At 41.8% G+C, this 23,494-nt stretch overlaps 2 protein-coding genes and 1 long non-coding RNA gene across 8 annotated transcripts in view; 1 reads left to right on the top strand and 2 right to left on the bottom strand.

The window, feature by feature from the left end:
• Nucleotides 1–435: 435 nt before the first annotated feature.
• LOC143171879 (asparagine--tRNA ligase, cytoplasmic) lies at nucleotides 436–14,450 on the bottom strand. The gene is made up of 15 exons (XM_076361013.1): nucleotides 14,370–14,450; nucleotides 13,334–13,416; nucleotides 13,058–13,123; nucleotides 12,858–12,950; nucleotides 12,322–12,411; nucleotides 10,983–11,061; nucleotides 9,890–9,960; nucleotides 9,520–9,606; nucleotides 6,341–6,562; nucleotides 5,741–5,940; nucleotides 5,153–5,288; nucleotides 3,993–4,106; nucleotides 2,280–2,411; nucleotides 1,527–1,658; nucleotides 436–901 (listed from the first exon to the last, which is right to left on the bottom strand). The coding sequence occupies exons 1-15, from the start codon at nucleotides 14,410–14,412 to the stop codon at nucleotides 770–772; spliced, it is 1,680 nt and encodes a 559-aa protein (XP_076217128.1). The 5' UTR covers nucleotides 14,413–14,450; the 3' UTR covers nucleotides 436–769.
• Nucleotides 14,451–14,543: 93 nt separating this feature from the next.
• LOC143171982 (uncharacterized) lies at nucleotides 14,544–15,566 on the top strand. Its single transcript, XR_012997255.1, has 2 exons — nucleotides 14,544–14,588; nucleotides 14,924–15,566. It is a non-coding gene; the product is annotated as an uncharacterized LOC143171982 (long non-coding RNA).
• Nucleotides 15,567–16,029: 463 nt separating this feature from the next.
• The window catches only part of LOC143171904 (phospholipid-transporting ATPase IC-like), a 45,590-nt gene continuing 38,125 nt past the window's right edge, over nucleotides 16,030–23,494 (bottom strand). For 5 of the 6 annotated variants that reach the window (XM_076361075.1, XM_076361080.1, XM_076361077.1 and 2 more), the window contains 7 exons: nucleotides 23,164–23,449; nucleotides 22,173–22,396; nucleotides 21,139–21,222; nucleotides 19,926–20,171; nucleotides 19,531–19,669; nucleotides 18,297–18,427; nucleotides 16,030–17,421 (listed from right to left, as the gene is read on the bottom strand). In XM_076361075.1, coding sequence (XP_076217190.1) covers nucleotides 17,191–17,421; nucleotides 18,297–18,427; nucleotides 19,531–19,669; nucleotides 19,926–20,171; nucleotides 21,139–21,222; nucleotides 22,173–22,396; nucleotides 23,164–23,449 — 1,341 coding nt within the window. In that variant the 3' untranslated portion in view covers nucleotides 16,030–17,190. Of the gene's footprint in view, nucleotides 17,422–18,296; nucleotides 18,428–19,530; nucleotides 19,670–19,925; nucleotides 20,172–20,416; nucleotides 20,508–21,138; nucleotides 21,223–22,172; nucleotides 22,397–23,163; nucleotides 23,450–23,494 lie in introns of those variants that run through there. The other variant, XM_076361081.1, reaches the window with a different exon arrangement.

Raw genomic sequence — 23,494 nt, 5'->3', positions numbered from 1 at the left:
GTGTGCACGGACCCACTATAGCGCTTCATCCACAAGTATCAGGAAAAAGTAGCAAAGCATACCTCACCATCAGCATCATTATTTCTAACCAATAAATAATCTGGTAAAAAAACAAAAAAAACCCCCCCAAAACAAAACAAAAAAAAACCCACAACGCACATCTCCTGCGGTGGAATTGTGTGCTCTATACTACATACCTTGCTACTGAATAAAATCAGACAGAACTTCCATTAAAAACAGTAGGAGCTAAAAAAGTGTGGCGCTTAATATAATTATTTCCATTTTTATAATTTGTTGAGCTCTTTGGATGACGTCTCTTCATACCATTCTCACAGGTCAGTATTTGGGAATTCAAAGAGCTTGAACTCCTGATTTCTCCAACAAGAAACCACAAGAGAAAACAGATTAAAATTAAAGCAAATTAAAAAAAAAAAATGCCCAGCATGTTTTCTTTTAATTCACAGAAATTAAAAGCAGAAGTGTATCTTGTTTTTTAAATGACAACTTATCAGAATCTTTGTTTTATGTTGACTTGAGAGCATAAATGCACCTAACAATTTTTTCTAAGGCTTCTTCCAGTTAATTAGTAGCATTTTCCTTTAAAAAAAAAAAAGGTTTGTTTATTTTCCTTTTCACGCCCTAAATTAGTATTTGTATTACCAACAGGTTGCAGTAAGTCTTGTTCTCAGACAGGCTGTAGTATAGCAGAGTTATCGTTCTTTTCCAAGCATCAGTTGCTCAATTTTCTAGGAGTTTATCACAAGGACGGCTAAGGTTTGCAGCGCTGGACAAAGCGTGGATAGAGACAGACATCTCGGATATGGTGTCTATTCAGAATCCAGGTTAGGAACCGTTCTAATCCCAAACCATATCCACCATGAGGGCACGTACCATATTTTCTCTGTTAAATTAAAACCAGAGAGTAGATATTAAACATTTTCTTGTTATTTATATTATAATTGCAGTAATACCACCAGAAAAAAAAAAAACAAACCCTTCCAAGATTATTTTCTGAATGATGAGGAAAATGGACTATGCTCTTTTCAGGCAAGATATTTGTGCTTAGTTGTCCTGAGTTTCCTGGGGCAGTATAAGGACTAGAAGAGGAAAAAGGAAGGTGAAACAGAAAGTATTAACCATTTGTTTTCAACCACCTCCTTTTCTCCTCCCCTTACACTAGCTAGAGCTTAGCCATTCAAGTCTGTAAAGACCAACCTCTCTTTATCTAACAACCTAACAACAAGGGCTTCGCAAACATTGCAGAAGACATTACGAGAGGAATACACCCGCACAGACCAGTCTAATGAAGGTGATCTGGTAAGGGCAGCATGCAACTGCAGCGAACAACAGCAGTTTTAACAGAATGGAAACGGTTACCCATTGCATTTTGCCAATGGTTAAACGACTATCTACTTTGGGCCACCAAAAATGCGTTTCCAATTTAGACTGCATCATTTTAAGAGCAGTTTAAAAAAGAAATCAAGTATCATATCTGACAAGCAGCACATCTAATCTGTTTTACAAACCTGATCAGTATACCAGTAGTACGGCGTGGGATCAATGCCCTCTCTCTTATAGCCTTCGAGTAGCTCCTCACTGTCCCAGATACGCATAGAGCCTCCAACAATTTCACCAACATTAGGCATCAACACATCAACCTACAACACACAACATGAGATCAAACTATTACAATTAAGCTGCCTGCAGGAGGGTAATGAAAAATATCCCAAACTTGAAACTGTATTTCTATAACACATTTTACCATGTAATTTTAATTCTCCATGACAGGAAAGAAGGCAATTCCTTCCAGACCCAATTTATAGATGGAATAAACTAACCGACTAGGTGCTCTAGCTTAATCTCTAATACTCTTGGCCACACTGAACTGTAAAAAACAAACAAAAAACTCCCACAAACCACCACAAAACCACAAACCCAGCACCATTCCTAGCAACCACCACTCTTCCTGGCTGCCAGACAGCTAATGTTTAGACAATAGAGCCTCCAAGAAGTCACAGAAGTATTGTCATTAGACTAGCACTTACCTGAAGTCACTGAAGAGCATGCTCACTATCATCTACCGACATTTTATTAGCACTTCAGAGTTGCTTCATTTATTTCTATAGGATCAACAAGCCATGCCAAGAGACACCCAAAACAAAACCTGGTAAGAATTCTCCAGGATTTTCCTGGAGTACTTATTCATTTTACGCTCACTCATGCTGACATTCCCCATTCTATTTAGAAGCCTGCAACACTATGTAAAATACCAAACTTACAGATTCAGTAAGCCGGGAATCGTCATGACAGCGCTGCATATAGAAAGACTTTATCTCTGCAGGAAATCGGCACAACAAGATCGGCTCATTGATGGTGTCTGTCATCAATCTCTCAGGAGCTTCAGGAATATCCTAAGGTTAAAGAAGGCTTTATTAATATTTAAAACCAAAACCACTCCAATACCTTGAGCTCCACATGTATCAGGCATGAAACAGTTTCAGACCACGCGTATCCACACATTCGTCCTAACGTACCTAAATTTTTAAAGCAAACTTATCTTAGAAGAAACTATATTTATATATAAAAACATGTATGTTGGGGGGGGGGGGGAATGTGTTCAGTTAAAATCCAAGTCTTCCCAATGTTTCAAACAGAAAACTGGGGAAAACCTAACCTGAAATGTAGACTTTCCAAACATCCAGTAAACACTGAAAAGCCTAATCTCCTTCCTCCCCAATACCGTCTTCCACAAACCTTAAGAAGTGTAAGTGTTTCCTTGTTATGCATATGGGATATTTTTTAAAAACCTCAACTGTTCAGTTACATAGACAAGGTTATTTGTTTTTTATCGAAGTTTTCTGACTGAAATTCGATAAATTGTGAAACACCTAGCGTAAGTTTCACTTTGATCGATTCAGCAGTTCTATTGTTTAAAAACCGGGGAGAAGTGAAGTATGACACCACAGTTACACCGACAGACAGGGAACATCAGTGATGATGTGATCATGGCTTGTTAAACAAACACGCTTTATCTAGTCAAAAAACTCCACCTATCCCTAAAAGGTTTAATTTGAACTTTTATTCAGCCAATGGTATCACACTTTTCTTAGATTCTGAGTTAAAGTCAGAAGATTAGATTTTTTCTTTAATAGGAAAAAACAGCCACACCTGTTACTTGTTTTAATCCGACTGAACACTGCTACAGCACCGACTGCTGTGGAAGCAGGGCAGAAAGGAGCCAACTATAGCATGCACAGCAAAGAAAGTACAAGGAACATAGGCCTTGTGCAAGGGCAGCTTCACAAAGCAAGTGTCAGCCCGCAATGGGGGAGAGGAGGTAAGAATCCTTATTTTCCTCTGGAACCTGAAGTTCAGTGCAGTTTGAAGACCTCTTCCTCCCTTCATCTCTATCATCTTTGATACAGATGGGAAAAACAGTAACAGCAAAAACCCCAACATATCTGATTTTGAGGTGCCAAGGTTCCCTCAGAATATGCTGTGTCGACTTTGAAGTTAAACAATTATATGATCTCCTCCTAAAAATCCCACTTCTCTTAAATCCTTTTATGACTATGGCTACACCACCTCCTCTTGAGCTCCTCCAAATAATTTTACATGTTGGAGGAGAGTGAGACAGGGAACAGATGGACAGATGACAACACAGATTTTGATTCCAATGTTCAAAGACATTATGTGAAAACCCAGCCCACACTTGCATTCCCCAGTATGACGTCACTACACCTTCCAGCACAGTTCAGACAAAAAATCCAGGCCTCACTGAAGTTTATAGCAAAACTCCCTTTAACTTAAATGGGACTAGAATTTCACTCCTTATCGATATCATTCCAAACAAAACAGAATCACACAGCAAGAGTAAGCCAAATAGCATCTCCATCCAAACACACTGTTCTTCAAGGGACTTACACACCCTTAGTGCAGGGCCATGGGATTTTGTTTGGTTTTAATTCCTAAAGAGCCTCAGAAAGACTTACTTCCCCAAACTCATAGTAAGTGCCATCTTCCTTCTTCACATCATGTTCCTTTAACCACTCAATGGCTTCAGTATAGTTCATTCGTCGGAAAGGACGTTTAGGGGGCTTGAAGCCCTGTAAATAAGAGTAGACAAAGACAGTTGGAAGAGTACCATTTTTAAAGAACACTTTTCTAGTTGATCAGCAAGTCCACTTCCAGACTTGAAGCATACACATTACTCTTTCCAGCTCATACATCAACGAATTATTACTTAAAAAAAAAAAAAAAATCTCAGTATGGAAAAGCTAGAACCAAACACAACCATCTTCCGAGCCCAACAAGGCTCACAGAACAGCTGCTGAAAAAGATGGCAGGAGAGAGAAGAGAGGAAGTATTTTCAAAGCTGTTTCCTTTTCTGTATGAATTCATTGCACATGTAGGTGTTTCAAACTGAGCCATTAGCAGAGGTTCCATGTGCAAGGCTACAGAAGAACATTTTTGCTTCCCTGTGCACATAACTGCTTCAGAACCCGCCTTTGTGAGGTGGGTTGTGCTTCAGCTATTTCCTACCTCCTGCCCCTTGCCTCAGCTCAAAGTTAAAACTGAACCTCCCATTGTTTATCAGGAAAACAGATCAAAATAACAGGGATGACTGAGTTTGTATGCACTCTGAGAGAAAAGCTAGCAATGGAGATAAAGTTAGCAGTCTCTTAAAGCCATCTTCTTTGCAAAGGCAACAGAAGACAAAGGGTCTCTAACAAATGAAAATAGCTTTACAGAGCTCCATGTTCCAGGGTAGAAAGTAAAACACCAGTTGTTTCATTGCTCCCTTGTGCTCAATCTGCAAGTACCAGCCGATCAATATTACGAGCTCTGGGATACAGGTTTTTATTCCACTGGTACAGTACACATTGCAATAAATCCCAGCACATTGCTGGCTCCTGGAACTTGCTAGCAGGGAACTTCTTTCCCCACAGTTCCCTGCTTCTGAAAGAGTCATTACCAGCCTTGCAGCATTTTCATTCTTTTTATGTTATTTAATATTTTTCTTATTATTAATAATAGTAAGCAAGCAGAGCTCATTGCCATGCCCTGCCTTCCCCAGATGAAGGTGCTGATCAGGAAAGGCTAAAGATCATATTTTCTTGGCTATTCACGACTGTTCCACATTGCTGCCTACCGGGTTTAGGTCATATAGTAAGCTTGATGCAGGTGATTTCAAGACTCTGTCTACTACATCACAAACCAAGCTCTCCAGACGGTCCAATAAATCCTCAAAACTTATAAAAGGACATTCAGCTTCAATGTGAGTGTATCTGAAACACAAAGTCATGCCATTACAAAACCACACAAAAGCAACAAATCTTTAACTAAAAATTCTCATGAGAAAAAAACCCCACAACCCAAGAACACATGCTTTTGTTCCCTTTTTCATTTCTCCCACTTCTACACCGTAAAGGAAATAAAGCCTTAAAAAAAAAGTAAGGAAGACAACAGTATGAACTGTATTTTCTAAAAAGACAAAGCTTCCTAAAAATGTATCAGCTCTGTTTCGCCCAGATCTTCCTTCACTAAATGTCAACGTATTATGACCAGCTGGACATTCACCGAGACAAGGTATTACCCCCAAATATACTTTTGATCAGTCCTTCCGCATTACTATTATGCCGTCTACTTACTGTACATTATGTCATCCAACTACCTGCTACTCCCCTGCTTTGTAAATTCACTTATACATAAATAAAAAAGATGTATACTCTCTCCATACTCTGCCAAGTGTCTGCGGGTCCTGGATTGCTCAGCTCTGTATGACTGAGCAACACAGAAAACATCTCCTAACGCTGGAATGCAGGTCTCCAGATAGAGCTGGGACGATTGTGTTAAGTACGCCTCTTCACCAAAATAATCCAGTTTGAATAGGGTTGAGCCTCCTTCCACCTGTGTCTGGACTAAAGTTGGCGGTGTGACCTGTTAAAGAACAAGACTGTCATTACTTGAGTGAAGAATTAAGGACAATGATGACAACACATAAGAGCAGTGATGTAAGGCACACTCTTCCAGAACACCATCTACAAAGATTTTCTATGCACGCACACAAGCATTTCAGTCCGATATCCTTCAGCACCCTAAAAAGAGGTATGCAGGCTGTTTGTGAATCACCCTATAACACTTACACGCCTCAGAAGTGTCTACACACCTTTGAGATCTACGTCTATGAAAGCGATCAAATAATAGTTTCCTAATAAACAGCTTTTCTTTTGCCCCTTTCAGGTCAATTAGAAAGTCTACATAGTTTTTCCCAGAAAAAGATAGCCTTGAAGTCAGGACATTAAAGCAGTCATTTGCTGACAGAGGAAAATATACTTACTTCATAATATCCATTGGCAAAGAAATGATCCCTGAAGGCCTGTACTACCATGGAGCGCACCTTGAAGATTTTTGACATATTCTCGCCTCGAATCATCATATGCCTGTTGTTAAGTTGCACATCAACCTCCGAATCCTCATTGAGTAGATTGTCAGCCCCTCCTGCTGGGGCCAGACCAATAAGCTCCCAGTAATCACAGTTCAGCTCATGGCCTCCTGGAGCCTGCCAATTTGAAGAGAAACAAATATTTCAGAAGTCCACTTTTTGCCCCTTGGATGTCACCATCTGGCATCGTGGCAGAGTTGTTAATCCAGTTTAAACAGAAGATGCTAAAATCCTAACTGCAGTATTTTCAAAGTGACTGCTTTGTAACTCAGTCGTACCATGCTGGGAAGTGCCATTTGTAACCCACCATGAGTGTCTCAGACTTAACATGAATGGGACTGAGTACTACAGGCAGATAATTAGAAGCTTCCAGATACATTCAGTTTAAGTATAACGTATCACAGACAGCTGGGTTTATTCAGGTGGAAGAACAGAAAGCTAAGCAGGGGGAAACTACTTACTGCCTTCAATTATTTAATGGGTGGTTATAGAGAAGGTGGAGCCAGACTCTCTTGGATGTGTCCAGCAAAAGGACAAATGTCTCAAGTTGCAGCAAAGGAGATTTCAATTGGCCATAAAGAAAAAAAATTCTTCACAGGGTGGCGAAGGACCCATGGCAGCCTGACCTCACATTAGACCTTCTTCAAGAAGAGGGTGGACAAGATGACCTTCAGAGGTTCCTCCCAACCAAAACCATTCTGTGGTAACTTACACTGTGTACTAGTTTTGGCTGGGATAGAGTTAATTTTCTTCATAGTAGTTTGTATGGTGCTACAACACAACACACTGGCACAAAGAACCTTCCCGTATGCCTTAAGAACACTACACCCACACACACAGAGGGAAGAGTCCTCCCATCTATTAGAAGAAAATGCAGACCCAAGACTGCAGTATGACATTCAAGGTATTTTGTTCTTTGTACAGTTTGAGTCGCATTCTCCTACTGGATGGAAAACTTCAAAAAAGTTGCTTAGATCATGACAGAGGAAGAACTAGCTCTCTATGGGTACTCTTCTGTTTGTCTGTCAAACACACCTGAGCAATCTTTCTGCACTAGGTAGCATCTCACCACAACATGAAAATAGCAAGTTTCATGCTGGCTCATCTCCCCTGTCCTATTTGCTGCCATATGGCAAGAAGAGGTCCCCATGCCAGGGCTCAGCCCTGTCCAGCTGCCCAGGCTACAGACCTCTTAATTTCTGGTCTCACCAGCTCCCCCGTGTGGGTCACAGTAGGCTTCTGTCCCCTAAAATGGTATTTTTTTCATTCACAGTATTTTCAGGGTATAAATGCAGATTTTCAAAGTCTAATCAATATATTTTTACAAATCTGGTGGTTTTGTTCACTAAAAGCATTGTATCATTGTGATGAGACATGAAAACATGAAGTGTTTTCAATGTCCAAAACGTTATGAGCAGTAACATACTATGAGTTACTTATGATTACCAAACTGCATAAAGCTGTTTAAAAGAGCGATCCCTGTTTGGCTGCATTTATTTTTAGAAGTCCCAGTAGCGTAAGCTATGAAGGAAAGGAAATCTTGCTAACTTCTGATCGGCAAACACAACAGGGAGTGGATTCACATTTAACTGAGCTTGGCTCTCTAACCTTAGGTCAATCTCTTGGGGATAGGACCCGAGTGGCAGGGACAACTAGAACAATTAAGCCTAGCCAAATTTCATTTGCAAAACATGCCAGTAATGGCCAACAGTACATGGATTACAAGAAAATTGAATTATCTACAAAGCACCACAAAAGGTTAACACTTTGACCTTATTTTACACACTACAGTCAGCCACAGCGTGGGAGTACTTTGCTCAAATATTGTCTAATACATCTTGGAAACATTGTTTGGAGCAATGTAACGCTCCAAAGTGTGATTTTTTTTTTTTTTTTAACAGACATGTTTCTTCTCCCCATTATCTTACTAGAGTTAGTACACTTATTAAGAGACCAGACAGGAGAATATAGATTGCCAATCCACACAAAAGAACAACTCTCATTGCAAGAGTGGATGACAATTTTGAATATATATCTAAAGGAAGAGGTAAGCTTACAGTCTAGGAAGATTAAACATACATCTGTCCTCTAAATCTCAACATTACTGCTTTGCTTTCTCCTTCAGAAAAAGAGGATGTTACTATAAGCAGCTGTCAAGAGCTCACATCTTAAAAGGACTTATGATTTAATAGAACAAATGTGGCCTGAGCTTGCTTGCTGTTTCTGCATCACAAGTTAAGTTTTGCAACACAGACACAATTTACTTTTGTCTCTCAGTCACCTCTTAATAACTAAGACAGAAGTCTTACAGTAATTTTCAATAAATATCCTGATATAGGCCTGCAAGTCCTGATGAGTGCATTGAGTTGCTGTCACAGTTCCTAAAAGCTTCTCTCCTGCCTTCAGTTTGAATCCTTTTTACTGGCCATCCTTCATGCATAGCTGCTTAACATGGCTTTAGCCCTAACTCCAGATTCAAACAATTTTCCAAACAGTAACAGTTTGTAGATCTCGACTGGAATGAGAAAGGCACAGGGCATAAGCAGCATCATATTTTGAGATCTAAAAATCACACCTGCCCAGTCCTTAATCTGAGACCACCATTATAAACAAAGTTTTACAAAACAAGTTATAGTAAACTCCCTAGTTCATACACCTGCCAAGTGTTGGAGGTCAAATACAACATGGCGAAGAACCTACAAACCCATCTCAGTAAAAGAAGAGAGCTAATCCCAAATTCTTAGCCTCACAAAGTAGAAACTGAATAAACCTCTTAGGGAAAATAAAGCTACGTCATTCATTTAACATAATTTTCCACTGTTACAGTCTAGGAAATATCTATGGGACATATCAGTGGAAAATTGCTTCAGGCAAAAGCAGAGCAGTCATATAGTTCACCTGTCATCCACTGAACTGTGGGTGACAGCAGCAGCTTTGGGAGGTTTGTTCTTGTCTCTAAACCAAATTCCCACCAAAGTGGTGGAAATAATTTTTTCCACCTCTGCTTCTCCTTCCATCAGGAAAACAATAAACTGTTAAAGAGGAGGAGAACCCAAACACACTAATTCCCATACCTGCTTGCCTTCAGGAACAAGGTTCAGCATACCATACACTGCAACACTGCTCTCTGTAGAGAGAATTAGCCCGCTGTAACACTGACACTACAGAGAGAAAAAGAGACAGAGGCATAGTCAAGGCAATTTTTTATTTTTAGTTTTTCTATGACATCTATTGGAGTCACAGTCAAGATTAACTCATAGTCACTTCTAAATGGTTCTCACACTGACAAAAAAACTCCAGGAGTAGGAGATACAATTTAACAATAATACAACTTAATCAGTAGTTTTAGGAGAACTTCCAATCGTCTATATAAGAAAAAGATGGATGAGGTATGAACACTTCACTTATTTAATGACAGAACAGAATTAAATAATCACAACTTACCAGTTCATCTGAAAGGACACACTGAAGAAAACCTGTGCCATCTCTCAAAACAATGAACATCAAATTTTTTCCTAGTTAAAAAGAAGGGGGAAAAAAAAAAAAAAAAAGGAGAGCCTCAGCTTTATTCACCAATCCATTTGAACAGACCCATTCCCAAGATGTATTAATCACTGACGTGCAGATTATTACAGAAGGACTGGGATCACATTTTTCCATTTTAAAAACCAAAGATGCTCCAGGTAAGCACTGAAGCATTAGCACAGTTACAGAAGCCTTTCACAGAGCTGTATTTTGTATAAGAAGTTAAAATAAGTTTCAACAGACATCAAGAGCAAAACCTGCTCCAACCTCAACAGGGTTGGGATTGCACCGCCACACCATGACTTCAAATGTCCCTCTGGGTCCTGAGGCACTACAAGTCTGTTTCAGAAATGCTGAATGCACAGGCCCAAGGTACACCTAACAGGGACAAAGTGACATCACTCTGGTCACCCACCTGTCCGCAAAAGCATCTAATTACAAAAATAATTTGCTAGCAACTGCTCGTGATATCCAGATCCACAACCACTCAGTCAAGTCCTTCAGCGATAATTTGAACAAATACCTGTGGAGTCAGAACCACCTCTGCCGTGCACTTCTATGCCCTGACCGATGCTGCCTTGCTAACTAGAATACCAATCATTTTGATAGCAAGTATTACTTGCTAAACTTCTTTTAAAATAAGTTATGCTACTTCGTATAACTTTAAAATTCCAATTTGCCGATTTCACCATGAGCAGATGCTAACTCCTTAGTTTGCAGGATTAGTTTAAAACACAAAACAAGTCTTTTGAAGAAATTCTGCAGGACTGGCCTCCAAACTGAAAATCCCACAAGATTTCAACTAAGAAATGTCTATATGCTCATACATCATACAGAATTTTCAGTGTTGCAGTGGCCACTGCGATAAACCAAAGAGGACATCTAACTGATGGTTTAAAAATCTAAGAATAGGTGCTATCTGATTTGTTGTAAGTGTCCAAATTTTGAAGGCTACTGAATTTGTTCCATCTCTCTGCACAGGCTCAATAACTTCTAAATGCTTGTGGTTTACCTTGCCTCCGTAATCTGTGAATCCAGCCAAAAACCTTCACTCTCTGGCCTCTGTAAGCTTCCAGAGCATCAATCTTTACCTGTAAAGCAGGGAATAAAAGCAATCAAATAGAGAAATGATTCACCATTTAGACAGCGTTTTCCACATAATTACTTAAAATACAAGTGTATATGACATCTCCCTCCCCAAAACGGCTCCTCCCAGCAGCACCTGAAGCAAAGTTCCATCCAGGGTATAAGCACAGCTGTCAATACTCAACAGCTGTTCAGTGAGGAAAGAGTATTTTAGCCAGGACAGGCCATACGTTTAGACAGCATTTCCAGACTTCATATTGAGTCCCTTCTATTTCGCAGGCTTACTTTGCCACGTAGAAACTAAGGACTGTAATAGCTTTCAAAGAAGCTCACTTTGCATTTGACCAAAAGGAGAAGTGGAAACACGTAACAGCTCACACCTTAAGACTAGAGTACTTGGGTACTACCGGAAATCCAAGGTGCATTAAATCACCAAAAGACTTGGAAAGGATGCCATTTTCTGGCACTCTGAATGCGCTCTGGATTATTTCTAAAGACATTCAAATAGATGAGTTCAGTTAGCAGTCAAAGCAGCACAGGACCCGGATCCGACATAGGTACATCTAGACATGTAGCTGAGGTACTGACACTGCCACAGTCAGAACAATTAACCCAGCAGGCACCTTCAAAATGGATCACGCCTCAGGCAGTTAAGGACTGCTACAGTGCACCGGTGCAGAAAGGACTGTGATTTCAGCACAGCTGGGCCCAGCTGCCCCTTTCCCAAAGAGCAGCCATGAGAGTGCAGGGCTCCAATCAAAACCGTCTTCTACACAGGGTGTATGCAAAAACCTATCACAGAGCAGCACACATAATAGCTGCTTACTAAGCTAAGGACTGCACCAAATCACCAAATCCAGCAGGACTCTACAAACAGCCACGTAAGAACATGTCTCAATAACTTAAGTTACGACCTCTAACCAGCACTGTTTCTTCACTCTCCACCACTACAATAATCAAACAAAACAAAACTAATGAACTTTTTCAAAGAGAAATACGGTCTCTATCAGCAGACAAACACAGACACAGAGAAGTCTGATACGGGAACTAAAAAAGTTCAGATATCCATCAAGTGCATGAGAAAGACCAAAGTCTATATACCAGAGGACACAGATAACCAGAAAAACAAAGTTACATTTGTGGACAGCAAAAAGACAGTGGACTTCAACAGCTGCCAGAGCCACAAAGCAGAGACAGATGCAATCTTTGTGCAGACAAGATGCTATAACACAGGCCACGTATCAAGCGCACTGGCTCTTACTCACACATTTTGGCTCTGGAAGACTAGGATCATTCTTGATAACAACCTTCTTAGCTTCCTCCAGGTTCTTCTCTCTCCTCAAGAGATCTTCCGCCTGGTTTAAAAAAAAAAAAAAAAAAAAAGTATTAAATAGCTGTAACCAGGCTTTGTAATATTTCCACTCTTTACAATTACTGGAGACTATAATGTACACTTACAGACACAGGTGTCAGAAAAAGCCTCGATGTTACCCTGCTGAGGCCTAAACCTGCCCTAATTCAAGACCAGGATGAGAAACAATGCACAGACGCATTTCACACTTTTTCCAGAAAGTCTAAAGGCAATAGATTGCAATTATTCAAAACTCACCCAGTTTCAGCCATTTGCTTGTCCTAATCTAAACAAAGGCAAGTTGTAAATAACGTATGTGTAAAACAATGATACCAACGAAGAACAAGCTGAAACTTTTTTGGAGGGGTAGGAATGACAATAACGCTGTTTAACATTTTTGGAAAAGAAAGGCGGTATGCTTCCTCCAACTTGGCATCATCTGCAACCTACCTCCTTCTTCTCCTTAGCTTCATTCTTCATTTGTTCCCTGTGCCACAGTTTTTTGACATTTTTCATCTGTGACTTTGAAATAATGGCCCATCTCTAAATCAATCCAAGGAGAGAGCAGAAGATAAAAGATTACATTTGTGTTCCTTTACACAAAGGAGCATTAAAATAATTTCTACTAGGAAGCTCTAATGCTACAGCACCTCGTTTTCTTTTTGTGAATCCACATAAATAGTAGGAAACGGTTCCTTTCCTGCTGTCATCAAAGCCTAAAAGGGGGAGAAAACAACAAAATCAATGACACTACAAGTGAACTAGTCATCCTTAAAGAAACCGAGCAGACATCCTACTTCTGATCCCTCTGGTCAGAGTTGCAAAAACCAGTATAAAATTTACATTTAGAAATACAAGGCCAATCACTTGACCTAAAGTGCAGTTCACACTCTTCAAAACAAACAGCAGGTGTTTTCCCCAGTTACCTTTAAAACAGTCTTGAATGGTTTCTTTTGCGTCCCATCACCAGTGGAATCATTGCCCTCTCGTTCAGAAACATACAGCTCTTCTGTAATACATGACAAATACAGGCAAATACTCAAAAAAAAAAAAAATTATCAGCTATGGAAACGGTCAGGAAGAGACTGGACACACACAAGGATATAAAGTCTTCACAGTTATCAGCAGCGATGAGCCTTCAAAAACAACCAGTTGGTCAGAATTACTTAATATTTTCCATTCTGAAAATCAATCCATGCAGTAAATATGTTATGCTAAAGTCTTAAGGACTCCCAGGATACTGAACTCTCGAAAGCCACTGGCTGCACATCAGGAACCAAAAAGGAAGCAGCCTTTTACAGAAACAGCTTTTTCTAGGCAAACAGGGAAACGCTAAATTGAGAAAAGTCAGAGAGTTCAGATCAACGTTCAGCTCGCTCATAGCCAAGAAACGAATCACGAACGACAGAAAACACTTGCTCCTTCTGCCAGCGCCTTTTGGACCCCTCCACGCACCGCTGCCGTTCCCCGCCCAGCTACTCCCAGTCCACTGACCGGCTGCCAAGACGCGAACCTTTTTGCTCCCGCGGACGCGTTCCGTTTCAGCTTCCAGGGATCAGGGCGGGGAAAGCCCGCGCCGGGCCGCGAGGCCACCCCAGAAGCCCTGCTTCCCCCGCCAGCGCGCCCGTGCTGCGCTCCAGCCACCCCCGCGCCCTTCCCGCTCCGCCGAACCGCGCCACCTCCCGAAGGCGCGTCTCCAACCCTCCAATCGCTCCCAAGGCTTCTTTCCTTCCCACCCTAAAGCCGGAACCCCCGGGACGAGCACGTTCCCTTTCGGCCGCCAGCCAGAGCGGCCGGCGCCGGCGGCCGCCTGCCGCCATCTTCTGCCTGTGGTGAGGGGCGCGGGCCGGGGCCGGGGCCGGAGCCCGGCCCAACCGCGCCGCGCCGCCCCGCCCGGGCACGGCCGAGGCAGGGCACGGCCGAGGCAGGGCACGGCCGAGGCCGCCCGCCCGCGGGCCTCACCCAGGACGAGCGCCGCTGTCCTCCCCAGGACCTCTCCCGCCATGGCCGCAGCCCGCACCGCCGCAGCGGACCGCCGGAAGTGTCGTCACCGCGCTTCCGCCGCCCTGAGCCAACCCGCCACCGCCTTGCATCAGCCGCCCCGCCCCGCGGCAGCCACCGCCCCTGCCCGAGTCCGCAGGGAGGATCCGGTGGACTGAAAGGGGCCACGCGGGAGATCACGTACGTGACGGACAGCGCTACCGCGTCACAGGGCGCAGTGATTGCGCAACGCGGGCGCGTCAGCCCCGGCAGGTGCCCGCGGGCGGCGCGAGGGGAGAAGGCACCCGCCGCCCCCGGCCCGCGCCCGCCTCGCCCCGCCGCCCCCGGCCCCGCTCCGCCGGCCCCGGCCCCGCGCCCGCCCCGCTCCGCCGGCCCCGGCCCGCCCCGGCCCCAGCTCCCAGCTGGTTGACGCATCGCGGAGCCTGCCCCATCTCGGAGCACAGGCCGCGCTCCGCCCTACGCTGCCTGAGACGCACCGGGACCTTTCTTTTTCACTGGTGCCTGTTCTTCCCCAGATAACGTCCTCACCGCGCACGGGGAGACGCGGGGGAGATGTGTTTTGAATACCAGTTTCCAGCGCTTCCACTGCAGGCGCTTCGACTCGACATGGTCTTCAATCTCATCATGGCTTTCCACAAACTCCCCGTTCACGTCTTAGATTCCACCTGCGATCACGCTGGGACACGGCCACTAGACTGCCGGCCATACACGAGAAGGGGTTCCTCCAGCCCCTTGGGAAGCGGGCAGGAGGCGGCCAGCGCTTCTGGAAGTTAACTGCTCCCAACGCGCCATGGGCTCCATTAGCGGTCCTTGCCCCCTTCCCGCCCGCCGCAGGCATCTCTGCGGCAAGCGGGTACGAAAACAGGCCTTCCTCCAGCAGCAGAGCGAGGAAGGCAGCGTAACGCCAATCGCAGGAGCGAGTAATACGAGAACAGAGCACGAGCTTAGACAACTGACTGAAGTCATGCAGCGGTAGAGGGATTATAAGAAAAGCTGTTTTGAGGAATACCAGTTCTTACCTAGAAACTTAAAGTCTTCCTTTCACCTTCTCCTAGTTTGAGACTATGGAAAGCGTGGTTCAAAATTAAGTTGGTGTTCGTGGTTCTGTACTGGATACCCTGTCTTTTTGTCCAAGTAATAAAACAATCTCTAACACAACAGAGTGAAATCTGCTATTGCGCACTTTGGTAATAACAGCAGGAACATCTCATTAGGGGATGAACACTGCGGTAGGCTCAAAGCCTGCTAGCTTTCAGGCTCCCTTCTCATCTACTTTTTCTTAACCTTCTGGTCACCCTTCAAACAAACAAACCAACCAACCTACCTTAGCTAAAGCAGCTTTGCTTTTCATGACCAGCCGAAGACAATCATTATCTATGACAAATGTTTGTCTTTAGTAAGTCTCATTAGAAATAAAAGGAATATACCCACCTCAATTTACATATTTAATATTTTAATATTACACCCGGTTTTAGAGTCCAACACGTGATGGGGTTTGTTTGGGTTTTTTTCTTTTTTTAAAGACCAACCCCATCTGTCTTGATGAGAGATTAGTTATCTCTATTTCCTACTTAAACTCCACTCACACTTCTATTCTTACCCATATACTTAAGAGAAGCTGTAAACTTTAGGATATTTATTTGCATTAAATTTTTGAAATGTACATTCCATTAAACAGCAGCTGTATATCATGATTTTCACTATAAAACCGCTTCAGTAATCAACCTTAGTCTGGGAGTTGGAAGTAGACAGAAGTGAAACATTAATACATCTCAACTTGAAGAGTAGAAGTATGTGCAAATGTAAAGAGACTCCCATAAAAACACTTTTTACATTGTAAGAATCGACTCACTACAAGCAACTGTTTTCTATTTATCCATTATTGACTGCTGTATCTAAAACTGAAATGAACAAACTTTTGCCAGCTCAAAGGGCAGCTTTCCAGAGATCAGATATATCTGTTCATAAATATACTGTGTAAGTAGACACAAACATACTCTAGAGTTGGAAAGAGAGACCGGCAGAGAAACAGACAACAGAGGGGGGGATTCTCACTTGCTAACTATTGACTCAGATCTCTTTATTCCGGGGGAAATAAAGGAATTGGCTATGAAAGGAACAATGGCATATCACTCATACTAACAAGATGCAAAGAATGATCTCTCTCGATTTAGTGCAGCAAGCTGTAGTCAACTGTTGAAGAAAGGAACAGAAACCACACCTATAAGTGTCAGAATTCCTAATAAACTTTAGTCAGTGTCAGATTTTATCACCAGATATCTCTTATTCTCATCTGAACTTGTACAGATGAGATTATCTAGGGCCCTCTCAAAAGACTGATCATCTGATTTGCCATTATGACTGTGCAATTTAATGAAATGGCGCACACAAGGTAACCACTACTTAGCAGTTTGCTTTCAAAGACAAAATATGAAATGTAGCTGCAGTTTTATACCAACATATTATTAAAATGTGAAAAAGGTTTGCAATTCCAGGCATCACTAAAAAGAAAAATAAAATTACAATGCTGGGTTTTCATACCCTAGCACACATATCCTTCACTTTCACATTAAACAGAAATCAGTTGCACAAGGATTAGTAGCTCCGTAGAAAACTCTTGGCCTTGCTATGTTTCCAGTAGTCCAAAACCAGGAAGTTCTGTGATAAAACAAAAATCTTCACATCCTTATGCTATTTGGTTAAAAAAATATCCTGAGTTTGTTTAAAAAATAACTTTTGTGCAATTACTGGGATAAAAAGCTTCTCTCCAAAATGCAGTAAATCAGCTTGTTTCACGAGCATCTCTGACTTCTGTCACACTGTTGCCTAGGACTGCATCTAACGGAGCCCGTTTTTTCCGTATGCTGCGTCCAGAAGCAATAAGATCAGCATACCCCCGCTGATGGGAGAAAGCATAAGCAGAACGACGGCCAGATATCCCTCGGCGAAAAGCACTCTGCCTTCGCTTCCACTGTTGTTCTTCTGCCATGTATTTCTTACGGTTCTTCTGAATCTTCATGCATGCAAAGACAGATTAGTTTATGGATTACAAGGGAAAACAGCTTGCTTGCATTTACTGTCTGGGGAAATAACCTGATACTTTTTTACATCCTTAAACTGCTTAAAAGGAGGGTTCTCTTGTTTAAGTTTGATTTTGTTAGAAACAAGAATATATGCAGTAACGCATCAGCGTTTCAGGAAGACTTACTGTATTATTTTGAACTTCATTATTTTCATTTACCTTTAAATGTCTTTCATTGAAGTGGATTGAAGGTATGTAATTGAAAGCTGTTCCTGTATTCTCAGGCTGACACTTCCTTAGTATCTTTTTAAACAGCACTACCACAACTTTAACTATTTTCATACCCATATGCTATTTGCCAGCTCAAGGCAGAACAGAAGCAAACAAAAACTGTCCACTATATTCTGACAGATAATAATAGAACTCCAACACAGCCCAAATAAAAACAAAAGTCAGGCCATCAGTAGCTTCAAAGTAGGCTTCTGTGGTTTTACAAAGTCAAGTGCTCAGCCAAGACAAACGATGAATTAGCCCACACTGAACTGTGTGCTTAGCTTGTACACGTACCTCTGCATCACACAGAAGCACACAAGGAAGATACTGGGAATTAAGAACACATCAGAGTGACACTCTGCTTTGGATGGCAAAACGTCATAGCACCAGTCTTCACCCAGCTAGAAGGCAGGCTCGGTCTGGCCTTTGGAAAGCCCTGCTGCCACCCTCCCTGGCCACAGGACCTGAGCTCCAGTCTCATGTAGTTCTCCCTAGGGCACAATCACTTTTTTATCTCTAACATTAGCACCAATACTGACTCCTGTAAATAAATACATGCCAAATTAACTGAAATAACATAAGACTTTACTCACTCTGTCACTTTCTGAAGGCCAAATTGTCATTGATAAGAAACGCCATGCCACTACAGGAAGTAAGCAAATAGCAATTGATAAAATGATGGTCAGCCAGAGGTATGGTTGTCTCAGAGCATTTGGAGCAGTTCCTAGGAATAAAAAGAGCAAAAATTAGTTTATGACATGATCAAGTAAACTAGTTATAAAGCACAAATAAGATACTAAAAGCCACAGCTTCTTTCCTGAAGACCTAATGTTCAGGTATTCTGTTGTGTATCACAACATCAAGCTTTTATTCAGAGACTACTATGAAGAGAGCATAACGGGAAAGAATTTTATAAAGCACTTCGATTACGACGTATCCATATTCATGTCAAAGCCCTTTTAAGAGTTATGGGAGGCTGCAAGACAAACGCTTGGCTGAGATGCATGGCTTTTGTCCTGCTTTAAAACGTGCAAAGCAAGGAAACTCCTCCCAGTATCATTGGCATGTATGTGGTCTAGAAAGCAAGCGATATTTAGTAGCCAAACACCCAATCTCATAGAACTTTCTATCAAGCTAAGTAGCAGTCACATCTTTATAAAATTCTGAAATGCATAAAGTATTCAGGTAGAAGGAAGCTATAGAAGAAGTGTAAAACATTACTAAAGGTCAAAGAAAAATGTTCTATTAGAGGCAACTACCTTTTTTCAATTGGGTTCAGCTTAAAAATGAGAACATAAAATTGAGGGGGTTTGTTATTTTTGGGAGGGATATTTAGATCCAAGGCAACATAAGAAAGATTTGTCACTATGAAAATTAGAAAACACAGTTTTCCTCAGAAAAAAATTTCCTAATGGCTGCTACTTACACCTCCCCAGACTTCCAGCAAAATCCCAAGGAGCTGCCAACAGCATTTGGCTCTGTCTTACTTGATCAGTTTGAGCAACTTGGCAAACACATACCCTGCCAGATCATTGCATTCCCTTTACTTTAAGCTGCCTCGCCAATTCTAACTTAGTTTTCATTTGCAGACTCCTACTGCTGGGCAACGTCAAGTTCCAGCTCGTTTTCATTGAAAGAAAATAAATACTCCAATAAAGCAACCTGGCCCCAAACATAAACAAAACCATTCCTTGGAAGTAAACTAGTATTTAACATCATTTCCTTTCACAGGCATCAGGTTCATGTCATGATATTTTGGCCATAGTTCTGCTCAAGTTACAAAGCTGTATGAGACAGGAACAAGAAACACAAAACCCAAGGACTGACCTGTGAACTGAAAGCCAGAAGGAAAGAGAACGTGGATTCCAGCACTGTGGAAGTCAAATGTGATACCAAAGTAAAGTGCGATACTGCCAAATACTGAAAAAGCATTAACAAAAGTCCAATAAGACGTATCCAAGCCAATCTGAAAGCAAACAAAAGCTCCAAATGAGTTTATTAACTCAATATAATGTCAACTACTCTGAAGATTGACAGCGTTTTGGTCAAGTCATCTCTCATCCAGTTACACGTCAGTCAGAGAGAGCGAGCATCAACAGAGAAGAAAGAAGGCAAAAAGGGGAAGCTTTTTGCATATTGTTATGTTTTTAGTAGACAAACTTAGAAACATGACCAGAAAGTGTTTTCAGAGCAACAGGGATCAGGAAGCTAAGCTTACTTGCCTGAAAATTGACGACAAATATAAGAGAAGATGCTGCTGTGACAGCAAATGACTGATAATCTGAAGGTGCTTCTCCATCTTGTCCCATAGTTTTAAGGTAAGCTCCATATGGTATGAAGAAGATTATTAATGAAGTTATAGCTCCATGAAGCAAACTTAAAAAGAATTTCTTGTAATTAAAAAGTAAATCTTTCTGTCCCAAAACATACAGCCTGGGGAACCGAAGACTCAATTTGTCGCTCACATCCTTAAAAAAGGGGGAAAAGAAAAAAAAAAAAAAAAAAGAAGTTGCTGTAATTTCTTGTTCTCAGTGTGAGCATTGAAGAGTAAAAAGCTCAACTATGAAGTGTCCCAAAGGAAATGGCAGATCTCTTTTCCTTTTCAAATAAGCAGCGTGGGCAGCAGGACTTAGCACAGAGTAATGCATGCAACTAGGAAGAACCAAGTCTGGAGGACATCTCTCACAAAGCTATCACGTATCCCATTTCCAGGATTCTAAGTTTTTAGCCCATTATTTGCAAAGACAAGAATGTCCACAGTTGCACAGCTCTTCACAGCTATGTATTGTGTTGGAGTCCTTTCCCTACACGGTGAATAAGCAGAAGATGGGGGCTATCATTGCATGTCCTGACTTTAAGTCTCTAACAAATACTCAAGTGAGAGCTTAATTTGGTACTGAATTTCTTTCTTATCTGTATCACAAAAGAAAGCAGAAACATTGATTTGCCTAATCAGCAGGTAAGTCTTGTATGGAAAAACAAGCAGAGAAGGCCAAAAGCACTTGTCCCACTGAATTAAAACAAATGCTACACACCAAGACTTCCTGTCAAATACAGTCATTTAAAATTGTGCAGTCCCTACATCTTCAGCTCAGAAGGGTAAGCAAAGAATATCTTTTCCATTAACAAAACCACCAGTTGCTGTGCTGTGTGAATGATGTCATGGAACAGCAGGCATTTAGAAATATTTTTAACAAACATTACTAGTACTGAAGACCTCTGACCCGATTAACTTTGGCTATTTCAGTAACCCTCTGCTTATTGTCGCTTGTATTCCTCTTCCCAGTGTGTGAGGTAACATTTTTAAAAACCAGAAGACCAAACAAAACCCCCAAAATGCCTTGTACATAAAAAAAAGCAACCAGTTTCAGTGTAATTAAAGACTTGGTATTAGATGCCTTTGGATTAATCTGTTGTTAACAACATGGAGAATACCTGGTCAAGCAAGCCGACTAGCAGAACCGGGAGACTAGAATACAATACATTGTACAATGTGATGAACCAGTCTTCATACGCTGTCTGCAAGAGGAGGAGGAATTTCAGTAGTTAATGATTTATTTTTGATTACACCTTTTCCTTCCAATTCCTGAGAAAATTCACATATGCTCTACTATAGCATTAAACTACCTGTCTCGGTGTTTACCCAAAAGGCAAGCAGCACCTTAGCTCAAAGCTCTGTTGAAACTATTTTTAGCCTGTATTAAGCTGCCCCACTCCTTACAAACCATCAGTGTTACCTGACCTGGAACACTATCAAAACTGAACACCTCATACTAAGTGTCAGTCTGGTTTATAGCTCTACTTGTGACCGTGATGAGCACTTGGCATCTCACATACAAGTTTGGGAACCCTGGTTTCTTTTTATGTGTTTTTTTTTTTTTTTCTCTGTCCTAGGCATCCACAGTTTCCCTCACAGCAAACAGCATTGACCTCAGGCAGGGGTGCTTGTCTGTGACTGTGGCCCTGACCCTCCCTGCTGGTCCATGCAATAACATCTGCCTGTCTTTTGGTTATGCCCATGGAGATGCATCTTGACTCTAAGTCCTTTCAACACATGTGAACTTCAAACGCTGCCAGTTACAACAAGCACATTTCGAGCCATTCTAGCCAGCAGTTCAAGATAAAAAAAAATTTGAGTTTGGTTTCCTACTGATATATACACACACCATCTCACTTCACCTACGAATATCTTAAGTAGCACCGTTGGGAAAGGTTTCCCAAACCGCTATATAACAATCTCTTCCTCCCCTCCTCCCTGTACAATCATGATACTGACTTTAGTCTTCTGAAATCATAACCAACTGCTTAGCTTGTAACTAACTAGCTTAGTAGTCATCACCTATTCTCCTGCAGAAATTATTGATGATAACTTTCGGTTCCCATCATTTCCCAGGTTAAGCCTTTGCTATTCTGCACTGACAAAAAGGAACATCCGCTTCTTAATATTACACATGAGCATGCCTTCTTACCTGGGCAGAAAAGCCATTAAAGAATGAATACCAGATGTGGACTAGTGTAAAAGCAAAGTTTTTGTAGAAAAAATATCTTAGAAACTTGCACATCCTAATGTAAGACCATCGTCCGTGGACCAGCAGCAGTCTCTGCAGGTAGCGGAATTGCCCAAAAGAGTAGTCACTTGACATGACAGCTTGCGTCCCTTCTTGGCCACTGATTCCAACTCCAATGTGGGCAGCTAAGTAAATGAAACAAACACCACGCGCTATGTTGAACAAAGGGAGAGGAACAACATGACCAAGGGCAAATCTTCTACCAGTTCCTGTTCTCTGCTTCAGGTTTTCCTGCCTCATTTTATTTCTGTATACAGCACAAAGGCTGCATTAAAGACTAAAACAACAATGTGTAAGCCCTTCCTTGCCCTGCTATTTACTGCTCATGTCTCCACTGTCGCTTGGATTCTCTCTCAGTGCTTGTTCCGTCAGAACGGGCACTGGGAAGTTTGACCACGGGAGAACTAAGCAATGAGACAAAGCAAGCAAACCCCTGAATGAACTGGCCAGGCAGTTTACAAATACACTCCTAACAAACCATATCCCAGACGTTTCTTTCTCAGTGGGATTTCTCAGGGAGCAGTTCAAAGAGCGCCAGTTGCAATACAGCACGGCTAATGCCTCCAAGCAAGGGGCAGCTAAGCTATTGCTTTGTTCTTGATATTACACTTTTGTAACCCACAACATAAGAACAGATGTAATTCAAGTCCCTTCTCAGGGAACGTCTACAGAAAAAGCTAAAATACATCAGCAAAAACCACTAACCATTTCCTAAAGGGCTTCCTCAAAAAGGGAAAGCACAGGCATAGAAGCTAACAAAACCCAAGTGATGCTAACGTGGGTGATGAAATAGATGGTAGAGTCTTCTGAGCAAAGAGTAATAGCAAAGACACTGCCGAAGAACACCCAGAAGAGATCTTTCCTACCAAGAGAAGTTTTACAGCTGCCTTACTTTTAATCATGTTTACATCATTGGCACCATCCCCAATAGCCAGAGTAATAGCTTTCTTGTATTTCTTCACAAGCTCAACCACCATGGCTTTCTGCTTTGGAGTCACTCGACAGCAGATCACAGCCCTGCATTCGCAGGCCAAATCAACAAAGTTCTGCTGCTGCTGTTCTTTGTAAGCTTCAGCCCTTCTTCTCTTCTCAGTTTGCTTTTTTTTCTCTTCTGCTGTTCTGGGGAATTTCAGTTTAAGTTTCTTTTTCTTCTTTTTCTTCTCTAGCAGGATTTCATTCTGTGTAACAAAAATATTTTATGCTTCCTTCTACACTATTTCAAA

This window comes from Aptenodytes patagonicus, chromosome W (genome assembly GCF_965638725.1).
Source record: "Aptenodytes patagonicus chromosome W, bAptPat1.pri.cur, whole genome shotgun sequence".
Lineage (NCBI taxonomy): Eukaryota > Metazoa > Chordata > Aves > Sphenisciformes > Spheniscidae > Aptenodytes > Aptenodytes patagonicus.
The sequence above is the reverse complement of the archived record's forward strand: the minus strand, read 5'-3'. Positions and strand labels throughout refer to the sequence as shown.